This window comes from Gopherus flavomarginatus, chromosome 7, assembly GCF_025201925.1.
Source record: "Gopherus flavomarginatus isolate rGopFla2 chromosome 7, rGopFla2.mat.asm, whole genome shotgun sequence".
Classification (NCBI taxonomy): domain Eukaryota; kingdom Metazoa; phylum Chordata; order Testudines; family Testudinidae; genus Gopherus; species Gopherus flavomarginatus.
The window spans coordinates 85,717,657-85,738,902 of record NC_066623.1 but is presented as its reverse complement, the minus strand read 5'-3'; the positions used below and the strand labels follow the sequence as shown (position 1 = coordinate 85,738,902).

The following is a 21,246-nucleotide window of genomic DNA, read 5'->3' as shown; positions in this document are numbered from 1 at the left end:
GGCCTGATACCATAATTTATTGACTTTGGCCAATTTAAATTGGATCCCAGATTATAGTTCTCAACCTGCAATGGCTCCAGTTTGGGTCATGTGTTGCGTCTGAAATTAGATGAGGATTTGAACTGCAAAGTTTGAATCTGGATGCCAATTTCCCTAAATGTGATAGTGTTGATGGTAAATAGGAGACTAGGGAATTTACATCACTTCAAAATCCTTTTTAGGTATCTAAACCTATAGGGCCAGGTCCTTAGCTAGCATAAATTGATGTAGCTCCTCTGACATCAGTGGAGTTACACAGATTTACACCAGTTGAGGATCTGGCCTATTATGATCTACAGTCTCCACTTAATAATTTAACAATTCTAATACTACTAAGGTGAGGTATTAACAGGGCCGGCTCCAGGGGTTTTGCTGCCCCAAGCAGCCAAAAAAAAAAAAAAAGCCGCGATCGCGATCTGCGGCAATTCAGCGGGAGGTCTTTCATTCCGACTGGGAGTGAGGGACCCTCCGCCGAATTGCTGCCGAATAGCTGGACATGCCACCCCTCTCTGAAGTGACCTCCCCAAGCACCTGCTTGCTAAGCTGGTGCCTGGAGCCAGCCCTGGGTATTAGGGTCCAACTGAAATCACATTAAAGGTGGTGGAAAGGCTGACACTGAACTGGGCCCAAAAGGTGAGAAAATTACTAGTATGTGTACAGAGGGGAACATTTGGGTCTCAGATGCTATCTTGCATAATGGAAAGTCACCTTGTGATGGGGTGGACTAGGCCCAAAGGTCCCCTGCTGGAGGCCTCAGGGTTCTGTCACATCCAGCCCAGGAAAGGAGTGATGGAGAGGTCCTCTAAGTAGCCTAGAGTGGTTGCAAGGAAGCAACCAATCAGAGGGGCTGCTGGAACGGCCGATCAAGGGCCAGGAGGACCATATACAAGGAGCTGCAGAGCAGAGCAGCACTTAGTTTATGCTTGGAGCAGGAGAAGAAAGGACTGTGTCCTGGCTGGAAGAGATGCAGGGCCAAAGACAGCTCAGTGAGGGCAAGGACTGGGGGAGCGAGAGGCTCTTAGCTGGCTGCTAGTACTAAGCCAAAACCAATTTGCTAGCAGGGACCAGAGGAGCAATGAAGAAGCTCTTGGCTGGCTGCTGAGACTGAGTAGGGACTGAGTCCAGAGAAGGCTGCAGGATAATAGCATCTTCAGGGAGGAAGCCCTGGGGATATGGTGCCATACCAGGCTAGGACTACTTAAAGACTGAGCCCAGGGAGGGCTTTAGACACCACCAGAGGGGTACTGAGATGGGCCCAGGTGGATGGTATACCCTGGGAGGGGTATGTTCTGGTTTACATGCAGATAGTGTGTGTGACTTGGCAGGAGGGCTGAGTTGCTGGGGGAAAAAAACTGCCTGAGAACCTCTGAAAAGGATCACCAGAACTGAAAGGACACACACATATCCAACCAGACTGGCTGCTTGCAAAAGGTGGGTGCCAACTCCATTGCGTACCTTTAATACTATTGTTACTTTGCTCTTTGTATTTAAATTCCTTCTGTGCTCAGGGAAATTCAGACACAGATGAGAATTGTACCTTTGTCTTTCCTTTGTGGCATCTCTATTTCAATATTCCAAACCCAGCTACCATATATCCCACCAGCCCCTTTCTGTGCATCTGTCCTTCAAACTTTAAGTACCTGTCCTCTCAAGCTCTACACTGAGCCAAAATGAGTCTTGTGCATGTAAATTCTATTATCTGCATGAACAAAAAATAGAATCTAATGCCTGCACATGCAGCTGACCGTGTCAAAACAGTCTATATGTCTGTGTGCAAAATTGTTCATGCACAAACAGAAGCTCTATAAAGGGTCCTTTGTCCCTCAAAGTTAAGGTAGGGGCGAAGTAGTTCCCAGGGCTTGGAGTAGCTACAATTTTCTTGTAGGTTTGATTTCTAGACAACTTTAATTTCTGAAAAAAACCTGCAGCGGTTGGGTCACTCTTGCATTTGGATTCTTCAGGAGTCCCTCGGCCTTAGTTAAAACAGGAGCATATTTGCAGTCTGAACAGTAGAATGTACAGAAAGAGAAACCCCACCTTACTAGTATAGAATATCCACAGTATCTGAAAGACAATGGCAGCATATCTCGTTATAGAGGCTTGCAAGAAAATTTACCAAACTGACCCTCCAAGACCCATTAATGTACCTCAAAGTGTCAACACAGATTTATAAAAATACAGCCTTAGTGTGTACGTAGGTAGGGTAAGATTTTTTTCTTTTAAAACACAACATTTTAATCTTAATCCAGCCAAAAAATAGGTAAAATGAGGTAAAAGAATTTTTGTGTTTTACAAAGCCAGAAACATTCTTGCAGGCCTGGGAACTTCTTATATACCAAGTTTCAGCCTGAGGTTGAATTGACAGCCATTAAAAACCTCTCATGAAGAGGGTTTAAAATGGAAGCACTTATGTACCCTTCATTAGAAAAGCATGACTGGGTGAGTATCCTGGAAGTTTTATATTAATATTATAATATATATATTTATTAGTATGCTCTTTCACATGTATAACTAAGAACTGAATTTAGATCAGTATCTGCATGTGTTGTACATATTTTATATGCACACATACTATATTGACTCCTCTATCACATATTGCATGAATCAATCCCTTAACAGTTTATGATTTATGCAGCTTGCCAGTAGAGAAGTAGGCCATGCCAGCCTTGAAAGCACTTTAGCTTGGTTGTTTTTAGTCATGAAGGACATGTTGTCCTGTAATTATTCTGTCATTTCTTAAAAGGTGAAATCCTTAACAGGTTTGTGCTTTATGTATTGCTGTGTGTATGTGTGAGTTTCTGTCTGAACACGTCTTACAGAGCTGGAATCATCATTCCAAGTTACTTTACAAGGAACTACATAGAACTGGACAGCTCAAAATGTGTTAAATATCCTTGGAGTTTACATGGATTATTTTGGGGGAAGCTGGGGCGGAGCAGCATAGGGCAGAGTCAAGGAAATCATGAACACAGTCCAATTACAGGCCTGATTCACAAAATACACAACTGCATAAAAGTGTCACTTTCTGTTTTGATCCTGTCAGTAATGTAATGTAATGTGCTTCCCTGTACCATTTAACAGGGGCAGTATCCGCAAAATGTGCAACTTTAAACAATTATGCAAATTTTAAAGTAATGCATTGAGAGAGAAACTACAAGGAGATTCTGGCATTAATAAGTGATTCCAGGCTCCGCTTGCAACAGTTCAGTAAAATATGGGCTAACCTTAGTGCGAGTGGCTGAGAGGCAAGGCTTTTCTTCTGCCTCAAATTAACTGGAGTTTTAGCTTATTCAAGAAAAATGTAAATGCTATGGGAATACAAAGCTCCTTTTTCTATACAAAAATCTGCCATCCATTTTAAAGGACTAGCGCTGTGAAACATCACAGGATATTTCTTAAATAAGTCAGAATGAATATTTAGTGAGTTTTAACATCAACTCCTAGAATGACACACAAATCACATGAGTTATGGAAGTATTATGAGAGATACTTTTTACAAGTCCTGCTGTGCCCAAGTATTGCCCGTATATCAGATAAGTGTATGAAGCTAATACCCACATACCCAATGTACTACTGTATGGTGAACTGGTTTGTATAAAAGCAGAATAGCACAATTTGGTTCAAAACTAAAACAGGACAAAACTTGAACCTTTGATATTTTAAAAAAGTGTAGTAATATTTTTTAAATAAAGATGGGTCAGAAACAAAATGGGGGATCAGAGCACTCCAAATTTTAGGAAAGACCAGACATTGATCCCAACTTTGTGGCTCAGGTCCATTTCTATTGGTTAAAAATATTTTGTGTAACAACTCGCTTTTTTACTGCTAAGCGGGGAAGGAAGCACAACTACTTAGTGCAAGCAGAGTCAGTCTCCTCATGAACTGAACAAAAATTCCACCCACCTACCCCAATGGGTGGGGGAATGTGAAAGGGGTGCAGAGCATGGACCATCTGGAGTCTAAACTAGGCATGGGAATCCAGCCTTGCAGATGCTGAAGATCTAGCTAATTGCCTGCTTGGGAGACAAAGAAATTTTTTCTGCCATAAAGTCAACTGGCAGAGGCCTGGGAAGACTTTTCACTTTCTTTGCAGCACATTTGAGCCACAGTAGGTTAAGCAGAAATGTGCTTCATACCTAAGTTACTTGGTTGCGATGTTAATTTATCACAACTTGCAGCCAGTTTCTAGTGCAGTTACAAAGATAAAATGAAGGGCTTGCTGAGGCAAAAGGCCAGTGATTTTGCTGATGGGCTCATGGGAAAGACTGAGATCTTGTGGCCCTCGCTGGGTGAGGTCCCCACACTTCTGCATCCGCTTGTTTCCCTTGGAGAAAGCATGGAAGGGTAGGACTCTTGAGTGAACTGAGTTGAGCCACCCAGAGTTACAGATGATGTGGTAGGAGCCCTACAAACCCCACATTGGAACCACCTAATGCCTGGTATAGGAGAGTATGGAGGATGGGCGCATAGTACCTGTTCCCTGAGTTTAAGTTTACTAAAAGTTGTGGCCTGTTATACGAATAGATTTTATGCATCTGTCAGTCCTCATTTTGCTGCCATGTTCGGATCAATGAAGAAATGCTGCATTTCTCACAAGAAAGATTTCTAGCCCATTCTCCAAACTAACGGGGTTGAGATAAGCATCCAAAAGTTTGGATATTATCTGAACTGACCTCTGAATCTTTTGAGGTTTCCCAGTCTCTGGCTTCAATACATAAGCACAATGAGCCCTTAACCAGAGAGTGTCAGCTGTTCACTTTGAATTTCCCAGCTTTAGTTGGTTTAGGTCAGACCCTCAATGTCACTTAATGTTTTGGTGTTATATTTTAATTTTAAAAGGATTATCAGAAAATCTACCCTTTCTGTTAATTCTCTTTGAAAATTGGCAAGAGTTTTAGAAGGCTCTGCTAATATCCTCACCAAGACTGATAAAATACCTAGGATAAAATAAGTAATACAGATGAAATTTACAAAAAAAATTGGTGGAGGCAGGAAAAGTAAAGATTTTCAATCTGAAACTACAACTGCCATGGTAAATTACTTGGAATGCAGTGCAACATGATGAAATACCGTAAGTTATGGTGAAATTTTCTGTGTCAGTCCGTTCTATGTAATTTATTGATAAAACAGCCATTTATTTTTCTTTTTATGGTGCTAACAATTACATACCATTGACAATTTTGACTGCTATTAGCTGTTCACAACACTTGTAACAAAAAAGTAAAATAAAATCCTATTGTCTTCTACAAACTTTTTCAGTAAGTTGTATTCTACCCAAAAAAGACTGCATAGATCTATCAATAAAATGACACTTCTTCAGCTACTCCTTACTAACATATGCATGGTATTAGTAAGCTAGGGCAGCAAGTCATTTTGCTAATATTACATGTGGAAGTCACTGTGGAAACAAAGATTGAGATGGGATGTAACAAATGCATCACTTCATACTCACGGGTCTTCAAACATAAAAATCTGGCAGAGTTCAAGAAACAAAACAGGAGGTAAGACAGCTCTCATATGCTGCTGCTGCTCTTAATGCTCTTAAAGTATGTTGGATAATTAGGTAACTCAGTTAGTCCAAACTGGGTGTGAGGTTTTGTTTTAAGCCCTGGTCTGGAATGTGCTGTTGTGTGTGTCTCTAATTTACTATACTATTCTGAGGTCGAAAGCAAGGGTTTCTGCACCAGATAACATACCTAACTGCACGAAGTGACCAGCTACATTCCAGTGGAACCCCTTTGAAAGCTATGTCAAAATCTCTGCAGTCTCAGGGAGGAAAGTAACTCATTCCCTTTGCATTAGTCACCCAGCCGGAGATTAAGCCTAACGAGCTTTTTTTCTACAGGCTTGGCTGGCACACCCAGGATTTGCATTACATACCTGTGATTTCTCAACATTTAGTCCAAAGTGTGTACATTTAAAGACAGACTGTTATCATCTTTCCAGAAACTATTAACTACAACATTACCGTAATAAGTTACTGAGTTAAAAAATGAGGCCAGCCAAGGGGTGGTTTCTGGGACTTGGTAAGAAGCTGACACACAACTGAGTAGGTTAAAAACACGTGCACACGCATACAAACACACAGGAAACTGGTATGTGTCAAAGAAAGGGCAGCATGCTGAAAAAATGGATAGTACTCTTTTTTTTCCTTATTTCGTCTTCCTTCCATTATCTTCCCTGTTACTGATTTCAAGCAAGCACTGGCATCCATTTGATGTCACTAGATTGTTTGCAGACCCTATGACAGAATTTCTAGCTTCCTCCCAGTGGCATCCTGCCCTATCAATATGCAAACAGCCTTCTGTCTATCTCCACCCACCTCCATGAGCAAAGACTGAGTGTAAATTCATACTGAAACCAACCCTACAACTTTAATTACTGTAATTGTTTTTATTTGCTTTGCATTACCAAAGAGACTTAATCCCAAATTCTAGGTGCCCGTGCAATTTTTATTAAATAATCATACTAAGTTTTAATGGACTGATATTCACTAAACCCCCAAACCACCATAACTAAAATCTCCCCCTTGAAAACCGTTCTACTTCAGTTGGCCCGCCTCATCAGAAAAAGCCAGGGAAATAAATGGGCCATGCATTGAGCCCATAAGGTCAATAAGTCTGGACTCTCCTGATCCCAGGGGCCAGAGAGTCATTTCCAGATTCAAGGACAGTTCTCTGATAATGCCCTATCACAAATCTTCCTGCTGCATATGCATCTAGGTTCTTACATAGTGCCTGTCACTACAGTGTCTGAGTGCCTTCCACAAGTAAAAGGGCTAACACTAATATGTCTCACCCTTCTCTGCTGACAGGAAGTAGGCTTGGTTTTAGGTTTTGGTAGACATCTAAGTATGAAAGTGAGGGTACTTCTACAGAAAAGCATAGCTGAAAAGATGGGTTTTACATTTAGCTCTGTAGGAGGCCCTTTACTGAGGACTTTTGCCTGATAATGACCTGTTACAAGCCCTATCCCAGTTAAATTGGTAGCTTGCTGCACCTCAGCTGATTTCAATTGTTGTGAAATTACATATGGAGAGGCCATCAGGACCAAAGCTGCTTACGGTCTAAGGTTAAAAACAACACTTTACGCTTCCCCTACAAACAAAATGGAAGCCAATACAAATCACAGTGTAAAGTGCTCAATGCAGGACACAGCGTGAATGCAGGCAGCCCTGTTGCGCACTAGCTGATATTTGTGAGTAATCTTAGGGTGTAGCCTAGTAATGAGTGTAAAATGAGCACATGATGACACAATATTCAGCACAGCCCCAATTAACAATAAGTAAAGTAGAAGGCTTTTATGTTTCATTGTAACAGATCACTGCTGTCACTCCCTAAAGGATTGATCTTACAGTCTATATAGAGTTCTGTCTGCCTTAACCATGTTTAAGGTACTTATCTTGGTATACAAGTACCCTCATCTGTTCTCCCTGAACGTAGGAGTGGGCCATGAGTTATTCACCATGGTAGGAACATAGAGAGAGGACAACAGGAAATTCTCCCATGGGTAAGGCCAGCACTTGGGAACCAGGCTGCCGCACCATTGGGGTAGGATTGCCAGTTTTGGTTGGACTTATTCCTGGAGGAATTATCACATGACAATCTTTAGTTAAAGATTAATCTTTAATTCCTGGAGTCTCCAGGACAATCCTGGAGGGCTGGTAACCCCAGGGGGCAGGGAGTAGAGATGGTCCTAGATTATGATACCAGTGGTGGAGAGCATGTGTAAGAAGCACAAAGGTTGAACAGCAGCCCACTTTCCTTGCCTACACAAGCTAAGGGAGAAATAATCTATTTCCCTAAGAGTCAAATTACACCAGCAGTAGCTTCATGGGTTCATCACTGGAGCAAGGGGTAAGAGCAGTCCAGCCAGGGCCACAGCCTGCTCTCCCCAAACCCCACCAAGGGCATGGACACCAGCAGAGAGCATGAAATCCCCCAAAGCACCTCTTCCTCCTACGTTTACAGCCCCTGGGCACATAAGGCATGGTTGGAAACTGACCCTGACTGCTTACTGCTGGACACTTATGACCATCTCCCTAAGGGGAGGGCTAAGAAGACACCACCAGTTCCACATGAAGCCAGTCAGAGTCCCTCTTCTGACACTTCCTATGGGAAAGCTTGGACTGAGAGACATTGCCAGCTGTCTCTTTTCTTGCAGGCCGCACTTTAAAACAAAAAAACTCACCACCACAACTTTTCTGCTATGCCATTTAGCAATGGGTGAGACTGCAAATATGCATCTGTGCAGTAATAAAGCAGTTAGTTCTAAATGTGGAAGAAACTATGAGGGTATAAGGAAGTAGCATGTTTCCACCAATGACATTTTGCTAGGATCCTATGTTTAACATGCACAGATAGCGAAAACAAAAAAATTGTAAGCATCAGTAATACATTTAAGACCAACTGGGATCAAGAAAGTACAGTAACATATGATACACATAAGTCTGGAACGCGGGTGCAGTATGAGAGGCAGTTATTGGGGTGTGGGTGTAAGTATATAGAGTACTTCAAAAATGGCAGTTAGATCTAGCTACCTAAATTATGTCCTTTCATATCCAGATGCCAGTAATAAAACAAGAAACAAATGTTCTTTATACATTTCTGTAGGACTGTAAAAAACACTTTGAACAGACTTCTTTTGGCAAGTGGATTTTTAGGATCTTTCCCTACTTATTACAAAGGACACATCAGATGCCCTTATTACTCCTCTTGTTTCCCTTTCTCCTTTAAAAAAAAAAAGAGAGAGAGGCTGAAAAAGGAAAAACAGCCCAGCCATCAGAAAAACTGCACTGGAAGTGCCAGTCAGGTCTAAACCACTGAAGAAATAAAAAAGCAGGAGTAGTACATTTTGAAGTCTATCTGCCCAAATGCCATTTTTATCTCATTTCACTGGCAGCTGAGCTGTTTTGATCTTCCAATGTATTTTTTTAATAGAAACTGAGAGTATTAAACACTGTGGAACCACTCTTCCCTCTCTTTAAGCGAATTTACTGTTGAGCTGGCCACCCTGTAGACTGAATCCTCTGTTATCCATGCAACAGGTACAGTATGTGCTGCCTCTGGGTAAGCTTCCCCAAACTGTCCCCAGGGCCACCGAGAGCAGGTTTGGGCCCCCATGAAAAAATTTTTTTGGGCCCCCAGCAAGGGCGGACCAGCTAAACAGGGTGACGAAGCTGGACCCTGAACCCGCTTCCGGACCGCCAGGCCCCGGTAATTTGTACCGGCGTCCCCCCCCTTCGTCAGCCCTGACTGTCCCAGAAATGTGCCTAAAATCCTGAGTGTGACAATTTCTTGTGGAGAGAGGATAGTTCGGTTTCTGTCAGTTCAGTACAGTAGGAATTGGACTGACACTACCAACTCATTTAATATAGGCCACCAAACCAAACAGCCATCAGATGGGGGGAAAATAACAAACTTTGGTTACTAACAAAAATGGGCTGAATTTGGTATAGTGACTTTTTTTTAAAAAACCACCTGTCTTGAGTTGTCGAGTTCGACTGATTTAATTTTAACAGAAAATGAAAGTTCAAAATGGCCCATTTGCTAGAGAAGCAGTATTTGCTAGAGGAGCAGTCACTGGATCACAAGTAACAGGACTTCAAAGCAGCACCAGCTATGAAAGCAAGAAATGACACTTACAGGATTTTGGCAGCTTCTTTAGGCAAAAACCTGTAGCATCTGAAATGGGTTAAAAAATTGCACCAAAACAAGTTTCATTCCCCCTCCCCCATTTTCCTTTTCCTGCCTGCTTTTCATAACAAGATTAGTTTGCTACAGACCAAACTTTCATTTAAAAACATTTTAAAATTGACATTGTTCACTTTATAATCACAATAAAATGATTTTGGGTACACATGACTGGCCTTAAATCATGCTCCTACAGCGGGTGTGCGCTTTGTCTCCAGACTTGTGCTTAATGAACACATGGAGGCATGCTCTAGTGGCCAATAATGCACACCCTGTAGTATCTTATTGCTAAAAAGCAAGTAATGCAGCAGCATACAAAGTTACATATATTGCCATTGTAAAAGGGTTGAATATGAGCTGATAATAGATATTGGTGACAGTCATGGTAGAGTGGATAAATCACTACATAAATCATTCATAGTGCAATACAGTTACAGTAATAATACTGTACATATGGTAAGGGGCCCAACTGGGGAAAAACATTCTTTCACACACAGCTTAATCACTTAAGAGCTCTGTTTTAAATACTTTTCCTTTCAGTTATTAAAACAGCATAATGCATAAGTGTACTAACTTTCAACCTTTAGAAACCTGCCTCTGACTAAGGATTTCTTTTTTTGGCCTCCTTCTCCCCTCCTGCCTGGAATACACTACATGAGTCAACATGGTAAAGCAGGTGCTTTTGGAAGTTTGCTTTTAGAGGGGCTCAAGAAGTCAGTTTGCAGATTCAGCTCCTTGACTGCTGGAGGCTAGAAAGACAGCCTGGCTATGGGGATAGCACTTTCCTCGCTCTGGCAGAGAAAGCCCTTGAATGTGATTCTCTGAGCATCCCTAATGGTTACCCTCAAAGCAGAGCAGACAGCCTTAGAGACTGCCTAATCTGTACTCTACCTCTACAGGGAATTCTAAAGGAAGAGAAGACAAGAACTAAGAAGGAGATAGTCAAGGTAAATGAGTGGACGGAAGAGGGTGAATAAAAACACTTCTATTTTTGATGGACTACCCTCCACACACCCAACTGTTGTGATGCAGAAGACAATCCATGTGGCTACATTTCATTTGTTGCATCACAAAATATATGGCCAAAGTTTTCAAAAATGGGAATCTAAAGTTAAAGGGATGAGACTGCCTTCCAAGGGACCCCTCACAAGACCTCGTATGCATAGGGGACATACCAAGGTCAGGGCTGGAGACAGGAAGGGTGTGTCAAGGGCAGGGATGAAGCACGTAGCACTGTGGAGATTCTGGGCAGCGCTGTGTCCCATAATCGGGCACTTTGAGCTGTCTAAATTATGCCAGAAGCTGTGCAGCAGCCTAGAATTGGGAGGGCATAAAGGTGGTTTAAAGATGCCATAGCTCCTTCTCCCCTAGATAATCAGTTTTGTGCTGTGCCTCTTAGCCTCTGTGTACACCATAGGATTCTTATGGAAGTGTGCAGTGTACATACATGCATAGCCCCCCTAGCACAGGTATAAATAGCAGTGTAGACAGGGAGGCATGGATTAAGCCAGTGAAGATACACTTGAAAGCTGTGGAGTACATAGCCTACATGTTCTCTATTGGACCAAGCCCATGCCCCACTTCTATTCTGAGCAGTGTAGAGTCACACTGCCTTCCACTGCTGGAGCCTTGCCACTCTGCAGGAAAACACTCCAGCAGTGGGGAAAGGGTCTGGCAGCTCCCCATTTCTGGAGCCCTTCCCCACTGCAGGGAAAGACTCTAGCAGTGAGGAAAAGGCTGTCAGCTTCCTGCTGCTGGAATCCTTCCCCACTTCCGGGAAAGACTTTGGCAGAAAAAGAAAAGACTCCAAGAGTTGGGAAAGGTTCTGGTGGCAGCGGAGGCAGGAGGTGGAAAAAGGCTGAACCTTTTCCCTGTTGCCTCCCCCAACAGAGACTTTCCTCGCCGCAATGAAAGGCTCTGGCAGTGGGGAGCAGCGAAGCCCTTCCCTGCTTGTTTCCCCTCTATCAAAGCCTTTCACTGATATGAGTAGCTACACTCCACAGTGTGGACACAGTATGTTTTTCACTCTGGCATGTTGCTACACATCACTTTTGGCAGCATTAAGTTTGTGTATAATGTAGATATAACCTTAAAGGAGCAGCTCAGAGTTTCACCCAAGTGAATACATAGAGGCAACTAAAATAAAACTGCCATTTTTTTTCAGATGTGATCAGTACCCAAATAGCTCTAACTCAGGAATTCACCACTTGTGAATAATGCTGGTTGAAATTTTCTGAACAATTTTTTGTTGCTGTTCAAAAGTACCTTATTTTAAAAACATGAAAAACATTTTTCATAAAAAATTGTCAGTGTTATCAAAATGGTTATGATTTTCCATAGTGAAACATTTTGATAAATGTCTCAGTAACATTTTTAATTAATAAATTCCCCGGAGACCATTTCAGACCTTTTTGTTTTCAAAAATTTTGGGTCCATTTTGAACACTTCAGCATGGAAACAAATTTGAAATTTCAAAGTTTTTCATGAAAATGTCTATTTTTCAACCAGCTCTACTCATTGTGAGTAAAGCAACTACCCCAAACTCATTCCAATAATATCTTTATACCACATGTATTTCTTGTATCTTTTGTAAAAGGTTCTGCAAATATAAACCAACTTAACATGCATAAAACACCTTTAAAACGTTTGGTCCAGTCCATGTTCATGACATTTATAATATTTACTTTGACATGATGCTTTTATAAATTTAAATATTAAACTATAAAGAAAATAACTGTCCATACATAATTAACTTTAAAAATGCCTGATTCAGGTTTTTCTGCAGACCTCCCTCAATAATTCTGTCTGCACTACAATGCTAGAAACCTGAACTTAATTCTCTGGTTAATCTGACTTCTCAGAGGAAGATGGCACCATAGGATATGTGCTGAGGCTGTGGGAGAAGGGAGCATGTGGTCCAAGGATCGCTGTGGTACAAACTAGAAACCATTGGTAAGCTGTGAAGCAAGTCACAACCAGTTTTTTGGGCCCAACTAAGGTTGGTGCAACATGATACTGAGGAAGGAGGAGGAGGATTGTTAAGGACCATTAACAAAAGTGAATCACTTCATAACATATTTTCATAAATGGGTGGATTTTTTTAAGTACAAAAGATAACATGATCCAACTCAGGAGGATTCCATTTTTTGAAGAGTAATTGTCCACCTAGGACTTCAGAGCTGCACTTTCAGAACATCATGGTGACAGCCAGAATACAACTCAAAGTCTTCTGCTCCAAAAAGTGCAGACCCCATCCACGTGAGCAAAGGGAGAATCTTCTTTAGCTAATATCTGTATAGAGAGTTTATACAGTTGAGCTCTACTGATTCTGCAGAGGGGGCAATGCTCCATATAATCAGTCTATTAATTACTAAAACATTCTGAAGTGTTTTCATCGATATGAAAACACAAATAAACAGAAAAAGTAGAGCTATTTGCAAATCCAGTGAAGTACAGAAATCTTCCTTGGATTGAGAGACAAGAGGAATAGAACAATCACTCTAAATAAATGGAAAGAATTATATATGATTTAATATTTCTCTACATACTGGGTACATTTATGAGTGTGTTCACTTCTCAGGGCCTGCCTCTCAGAATAAAGAAAGTCTTCCTGCCCCCCGCCTACCCCCCCCCAAAAAAAAAGAGAGAGAGAAAAGGTTTCTTTTTGACAGAAATACTGTTCAGAGTGATTGATTTAAAAGTGCTGAACTCATATTCAGAGTCTGAAATCCAGGAACCACCAGCTGGGCTGGGATTCAAAATTACAAGGATGGAGTGAGTTTTTGAGTTGTGATGCATTAAGCACTGGATGCAATTGCTTTTCTCACCTATCCTACAACAGAAGGAGGAAGGGAAACATTTAAGAATTAAGAAAAGAAATCTTAGGACTATTGAGTTACTGCATCTCGTGCTGCTGGAGGCAGAATCACGGTTTGCATTAGAAGAGAACTTCACTGAAGAATTTAAATAAATCTTTCTTTAACAGTGAGTCGTTTGAAAAAGGAGTCGGGGAAGACACAATAAATAAGATAAAGCTGTGTGTATTAATCAGTTAAAAAAGGCTGTGTTCAAGTGTCTAAAGTTACTCCTGATAGTAGGGTCCAAAAGAGGTCCCTGTTGCAGCTGAATATCAGCATTTCCACTAAGTTGAGGGAGGGATATTGTGGAGCACACACTCAGGGAGACTCTCTACCAACTGTATGTTATCAAGGTCACCTTTTAATGTCGTAAGTGAATGGATTTTTTAAATCCAGTTTACTTATGGCTACTTACATAAAAATGGCCATACTGGGTCAGACCAAAGGTCCATCCAGCCCAGTATCCTGTCTACCGACAGTAGCCAATGCCAAGTGCCCCAGAGGGAGTGAATGTCTCTCCTGCCGTCCATCACCACCCTCTGACAAACAGAGACTAGGGACACCATTCCTTACCCATCCTGACTAATAGCCATTAATGGACTTAACCTCCATGAATTTATCCAGTTCTCTTTTAAACCGTTATAGTCCTAGCCTTCTCCTCAGGCAAGGAGTTCCACAAGTTGACTGTGCGCTGTGTGAAGAACTTACTTTTACTTGTTTTAAACCTGCTGCCCATTCATTTCATTTGGTGGCCTCTAGTTCTTATATTATGGAAACAAGTAAATAACGTTTTTTATTCACTTTCTCCACATTACTCATGATTTTATATACCTCTGTCATATCCCACCTTAGTCTCCTCTTTTCCAAGCTGAAAAGTCCTAGCCTCTTTAATCTCTCCTTATATGGGACACATTCCAAACCTCTAATCATTTTAGTTGCCCTTCTCTGAACCTTTTCTAATGCCAGTATATCTTTTTTGAGATGAGGAGACCACATCTGTATGCAGTATTCAAGATGTAAGTGTACCATGGATTTATATAAGGGCAATAAGATATTCTCCGTCTTATTCTCTATCCCCTTTTTAATGATTCATATCATTCTGTTTGCTTTTTTGACTGCAGCTGCACACTGCGTGGATGTCTTCAGAGAATTCCAAGATGACCCCAACATCTTTTTCCTGATTAGTTGTAGATACATTAGCCCCCATCATATTGTATGTATAGTTGGGGTTATTTTTTCCAATGTGCATTACTTTACATTTATCCACATTAAATTTCATTTGCTATTTTGTTGCCCAATGACTTAGTTTTGTGAGATCTTTTTGAAGTTCTTCACAGTCTGCTTTGGTCTTAACTATCTTGAGCAGTTTAGTATCATCTGCAAATTTTGCCACCTCGCTTTTTACGTCTTTCTCCAGATCATTTATGAATAAGTTGAACAGGATTGGTCCTAGGACTGACCCTAGGGGAACACCACTAGTTACCCCTCTCCATTCTGAAAATTTACGATTTATTCCTAACCTTTGTTCCCTGTCTTTTAACCAGTTCTCAATCCATGAAAGGATCTTCCCTTTTATCCCACGACAACTTAATTTATGTAAGAGCCTTTGGTGAGAGACCCAGTCAAAGACTTTCTGGAAATCTAAGTACACTATGTCCACTGGATCCCCCTTGTCCACATGTTTGTTGACCCCTTCAGAGAACTCTAATAGATTAGTAAGACATGATTTCCTTTTACAGAAACCATGTTGATTTTTGCCCAACAATTACGTTTTTCTATGTGTCTGACAATTTTATTCTTTACTATTGTTTCAACTAATTTGCCCGGTACCGATGTTAGACTTACCAGTCTGTCATTTCCGGGATCACCTCTAGAGCTCTTTTTAAATATTAGCGTTACATTAGCTATCTTCCAGTCATTGGGTACAGAAGCTGATTTAAAGAACAGGTTACAAACCATAGTTAGTAGTTCCGCAATTTCACATTTGAGTTCTTTCAGAACTCTTGGGTGAATGCCATCTGGTCCCGGTAACTTGTTACTGTTAAGGTTATCAATTAATTCCAAAACCTCCTCTAGTGACACCTCAATCTGTGACAATTCCTCAGATTCGTCACCTACAAAAGCCGGTTCAGGTTTGGGAATCGCCCTAACATCCTCAGCCATGAAGACTGAAGCAAAGAATTAATTTAGTTTCTCCACAATGGCTTTATTGTCTTTAAGTGCTCCTTTTGTATCTCGATCGTTCAGGGGCCCCACTGGTTGTTTAGCAGGCTTCCTGCTTGTGATGTACTTGAAAACATTTTGTTATTACCTTTTGAGTTTTTGGCTAGCTGTTCTTCAAACTCCTTTTTGGCTTTTCTTATTACATTTTTACACTTAATTTGGTAGTGTTTATGTTCCTTTCTATTTACCTCACTAGGATTTGACTTCCACTTAAGCTCTCTGTTTACTTTTGCCATTTCTCTGAGATTGGACAAGGAAAAACAACACCAGTTTCACTTTTGTCTGTAGTCAGTTTCACTTTCAGAAACTCAGTGCTGCAGAGCTGGAAGTTCTAGCAAGAGACTGTTTGTTTAAAAGCAGCTCATTTCAGTGCAACTAAAATCCGCAAACAGTTCGATCTGCTTAAGGTTTTATAAAAGCTTTCATAGCACGCTCACGTTTTAGGTCAAATTTTAAGTTTACAGAGTCTTGTTATTCAATAGATTTACACAAGATGAATGTAGCCCATCCTATTAGCTGAACCATTGAATTAATTTGCAAATTATGAAATTGAATAGAAAGTTACATCAGTATTCTTTCTATTTTTTATAATTGTGTTTATATTTTCCTTACACGCTTTTCGCCCCATTACAATGTAAAAGGGATAACGAAGTCTTGTTTGTATATTTAAAAAAAAAGAAAGAAAAAATAAGTTATAATGTATTACTTGAATAATTGTCTCAAAGGCTTATTTTTCCAATCTCTTTCTAGTAAGTTGCAAAGCACTGCCAATTCCAGAGCACACTTTCTATCAAGACATAGATTGTAAAACCTGAACAAAGAATAATCAGCAAAGTACTGTACTGTATAACCTGTACAATATTCATAAAATACATTAATGAACAAATAAATGTCCCCTGATGGATGAGCCAACTAGCAAATATCCCACATTCTTCCCCACCCCTATTTCCACAGCTGCCATCTAACACTAATCCCACAAGTACAGCTGCCAAAAGACCTTGGGCCTTCTACACTTTCTGTAGCCATTTACACTTGTGCAAAATGAGTGTAATATGCATACAAAATGTTACTTTTCAGATCTAGAGATATTTTATATACTCTTTAGGTGTAAATATCCACAGTGGTCAGTTGACTAAGGAATATCTGCTCTTTATGTGATTCTTATTCACTGTGTATCCTTTCCACCTGCTTTGATGATCTGCATATTTCCTAATGACTCTTTTTCTAATATTTATAGCATTCAGAAGCTCCAGGTGGGCACAATTAATTTTCCAGGAATGCTGTAGAGTTTTGGTACATCTCCTAGAGGTAGCTGTCCCTTCTTTGATACCTGTTCCTAAAAAGTCTTCTGTCAGAGTTCCTCAGATTTCCTAATGAAATGCATACCACACAAATTCTTCTAATCTGCGGTTATCAGAATGTTGTCAATCTCATTTCTCATGGTGTATGTAAGGCAGTTTACTTGGTGCTCATTATTCTTATTGACAATTCCAGATGCCACACAAACTGCTCAAAACAACCTATCCATTTTAGCCATGATAATTTATCATCGACAAAGTATTTCAGGAAGATATCGTCAATATCAGCCTCTGCTCTAGAAAAGTAACATCTGTTCTTTTACAAGCTCTTTTTATTAGTTTTTCTCCCATGCTTCTTTTCTGTCCTTCTTCCATATGTGAACATGATCCTGTCCATTCTGTTTCACTGAGATCTGGACCCTCTTACTGCTTCCACAGGAGCTGAAACTAAATTGCCATCAGGGAATATGGTAGCCCTTTAGTTGCCAAGACAAGGAGGCCAGGTAGACGACAGGAGAATGTGGAAGTATTGGGAATGAGACTGTGGGTGCAGAAAGGAAGGGGATATTTAGGAAGGAGGAGAGAAAACGGAGTCTGGAATGTGGGGAGCAGGAAGCAGATTCAGGGAGGCAGGTTGAGAAGATAGAGGGGAAAGTGGCATGGTAGAGAAGGAGAATGTGATGGGGAGCAAGAGGAGAAGTGCAAGTGAATGAAAAGCATAAGTGAATACAGGCCAGAGTAGGCAGAGGACTGTGGAGGGAGTATGTGAGTGGGCAGCTGCCTATCTTGTGTAGATAGCAAGAAAGATAGCTTGGCAGGTTCCCAAAGCCATGAGGTAGGAAAGGATATGAGCAGTCTGCACCAAGTAGCGCACAGCCTTTCTGAGCATATAATCAGGGTTGAACTTAAGATTCCAAAATGACTGAACACAAATTGAAGAGAATTAGGCAAAAAAAAATATTGTTTTTCTAATCTCTATTTTTAAACCAATTTCACTATTATTATTTTATTTATTTATTTATTTTTAGTTCTGGACACATGGAGTCAGCAATATGGCACCACATATTCTGTGTCCACTTCAGCTCAGTGGCACGGGTTACAGAGCACCCTGAAGTTGATTTAATTTGTACACTGCTGACCCTAAGGTCTTTTCCAGAAACTAGAACTAGCCAAAGCACCGGCACACTCCAGTCTCTCTCAGTCACACCCTCTTCTTGCCCACACTGCTGGAGTGAACACTGGCTCTACACATCCAGAATTTCCTTTATGACACGCCAATTCTGGATCTGTTGGCATTACAAACCCTTTGCTGTTTAGATTGTAAATTCTGGGAGCCGAGGCCAAGCTTATATTCTGTCCACACTGCATACTTCTCTATCACTAAACACAGCACCAGTGCTTGGCAAAAAGGTAAATAATAATACACGTCTACCCCAATATAACGCTGTCCTCACATTATATCCGAATTCGTGTTATATCGGGTCACATTATATTGGGGTAGAGGTATATACCTTTTTCCAGAGGGGTACTTCTGGGTGTTTATTCATCTCATTTAGCTACTCGGTCTCGCTGCTTGTGCTGTCCTCACCAACACAGCATCTAAAATAGCCAACCTACCCAGTTAGGAAGTCCTGACGTTTGCCTGATTTAAGGACAAAAGTAACACCATATAATCTCAATGCAGCACTGTTAGCTGTTGTGTGTTAATGGTCACCTGTAGGTTCAATCCCACAGTCCTAACTCCTATTTAAACTTCCATTTGCTTCACTGGCAGTTTGGCCTGAGTTAGGACTGTAGGATCAGGCCTTTGTGGAGAAAATTAACACAAATTTCCTACGCATGTAAGTAGTATCTGCCAACAAGTAAAATGGCATTTAAAAAAAGAAGGGGAAAAAAAGTGCTCTCAGAACAATGGCCAATTGATCCTTGAAGGAGGGTAGGTGGGTTTTTATTCACATGGTAAACTTCGTTCATTTTTACTCCATTTGTCTCCATTTGTCTGTAGCATTTCACCTCTATATAAAAGCATAATTTGCAGCTTTCATCCATAATGTTTAATTTCATCCATAATGTTGTGCTAACAACTGAGGTATCTAAAACAAAGGTGCAGCCAACTGTTCTGTTCTTTCCTCTCGTGTCCCGTCACCACTCTGCCAAGATCGCTCTTGGATGACAACATAATCCTACTCAATTTTATCTGCATTTTTAAAATTGTGTGTATAATACCAGGTTAGTATTTCCTATTTTGAGGGCAATCGGATCCTCAAAGCTGTTATTTTTAGGAGCCAAGCAAAAGTTTTATTAATATTGATTGGTATCTATTACCTGTCTAACTTGTCTCTGGAGTGCTGATTCATGTCCAGTGACCTCAAACAGCTGTTACAGATAATAATAATTATAGCAATACATATATTGTGGGCTAAATTCCATGCATGCAACCGCACTAGAGTCAATGGGGTTGCATGAGGTGTAAGTAGCTGCAATACCTGGTCCTATGTCTTTGCTTTCACCCTTCTTTTTAAGTATACACATGTTGAATTTGCCTTTGTTGATGTTGTGTGAATTTTTTTTTAATTTAAAAATAGTAGTCAAGGCAAATTTTAAAAGATATGGGCCAGGTTTTCAGCTGGTGTAAATCAGCATAGCTCAGTTACACCCATTTATAACTGCTGAAAATCTGAACATTAATCTACCACAGCTACAAATTCTGCTGTATTTTTTAACTCTAGAAGATCAAAAAATGGAGCTCTGTTTGTTTGTTTATATATGTTTCCTCCCACCCTTCCTTTCATTTTTTGGACAATGCCACTTCCAACAACCAAGGAATACTCTAAGAAGTCAAGGACCTAGAACCCCTCATTCTTTCATGGATCCTAACCTTGGGTAATTTTCCATAACAGCCCAAGTTCTCCTTGGAGGCCAAAATAACACACATCCAGCAGGTACCAAAAATGCACAACTTCTTTCTTATACCTTTTATCTTGCAGAATATGGGCTTGTGACACGCTCACAGTACCTTGTATCTAGACACAGCACTGTCTCTTGTGGGACAGACCCAAAACATCAGACATTTGCTAAAGCTATGACCTAATAATACATTCCGATTCAATACTGAATAAGCACTTCAGACAAACACATTTTCATAACCATCCCTTTCTCCAAGATCCTGTTTTTGGTAACAATATTAAAAGAGAAAAACAATAAACTTGAAACAACAGGCACTGAAGTTGTAAAGTTTCATTCTATTTCCTGCCCTTCTCTCCTCCCTGCCCTCCTCCCCTGATATAAATACAGACTATGGTAGATACAGTCAGGTATTCCTTAGCTTAATAATGAAGAATATAGTTACCTGCATGGATAACAGGGGTTGATGCAGGATAGATTTTTAAAGATTCATAACTATTGTCCATTGTCTAGTTCTTTCACTGTTTGAAAAATGTCTTTTGTTAAAGCCTTTCCCCCCCCCAACATATGTTCCAGCAAAATTGGTCTCACGTTCTTCTCCTTATTGTGTTTTCTTCCAGATTCTACCATAGCAGTCTGGGCACAAGTCCAACATTTATAAATGAAAACTTCTTCATGCAGCACAGCGTCAGCATCACATATCAGCAACTAAAATACTGTCCCTCTGTCCTGAATCCAGACTTTAGAATACACCATGACAACAAGCTGCTTCTTTCAATTTAGCAATACAGTAGAAGTTTGTTTGTGTAGGAAGTGGAAGCATCTCCAACCAATGAGCTTTCACTGTGGGCGTGGCCCCAGGCAGAGAAGAGTCTCAGTTGGAATCAGGAACTGAAAGCATGTTTAGTTAAGCCTGCTTTCCCTCTAATCAATATAGCTGTCTAAGAAAATGCCTGACCTTGTGGTATACGGTTCAGTCATAGACTTATGTGGCAGTTTGATAAGATACAGTAGACTAATTTATTGGCTATAAAAAATGTAAAGGAAGTTTTAGTAGGCTTAATATGCTTTCCTGAATTTTTTTTATAAACATCTGAAAGACATTTCAGTATATCACAAACATGAGGAAATCCAAAGCACGTGACTTCTAAGAAAATGATGCAACTATAAGTCTGTGCCAAAATTTACAGTAATTTTATTTATTTATTTATTGAAGGGAATGGCTGGAGGAAA

At 40.5% G+C, this 21,246-nt stretch overlaps 1 protein-coding gene across 2 annotated transcripts in view; it reads right to left on the bottom strand.

Moving 5' to 3' along the window:
* LOC127055334 (uncharacterized) overlaps positions 1-20,828 on the bottom strand; it is a 195,244-nt gene extending 174,416 nt beyond the window's left edge. The window contains exons 1-2 of one of the 2 annotated variants that reach the window (XM_050962222.1): positions 20,459-20,828; positions 7,504-7,620 (exon numbers count right to left, since the gene is read on the bottom strand). In XM_050962222.1, the coding sequence (XP_050818179.1) occupies positions 7,504-7,620; positions 20,459-20,519 (178 nt within the window). In that variant the 5' untranslated portion in view covers positions 20,520-20,828. The remainder of the gene's footprint in view (positions 1-7,503; positions 7,621-20,458) is intronic. The other variant, XM_050962223.1, reaches the window with a different exon arrangement.
* Positions 20,829-21,246: the final 418 nt, after the last annotated feature.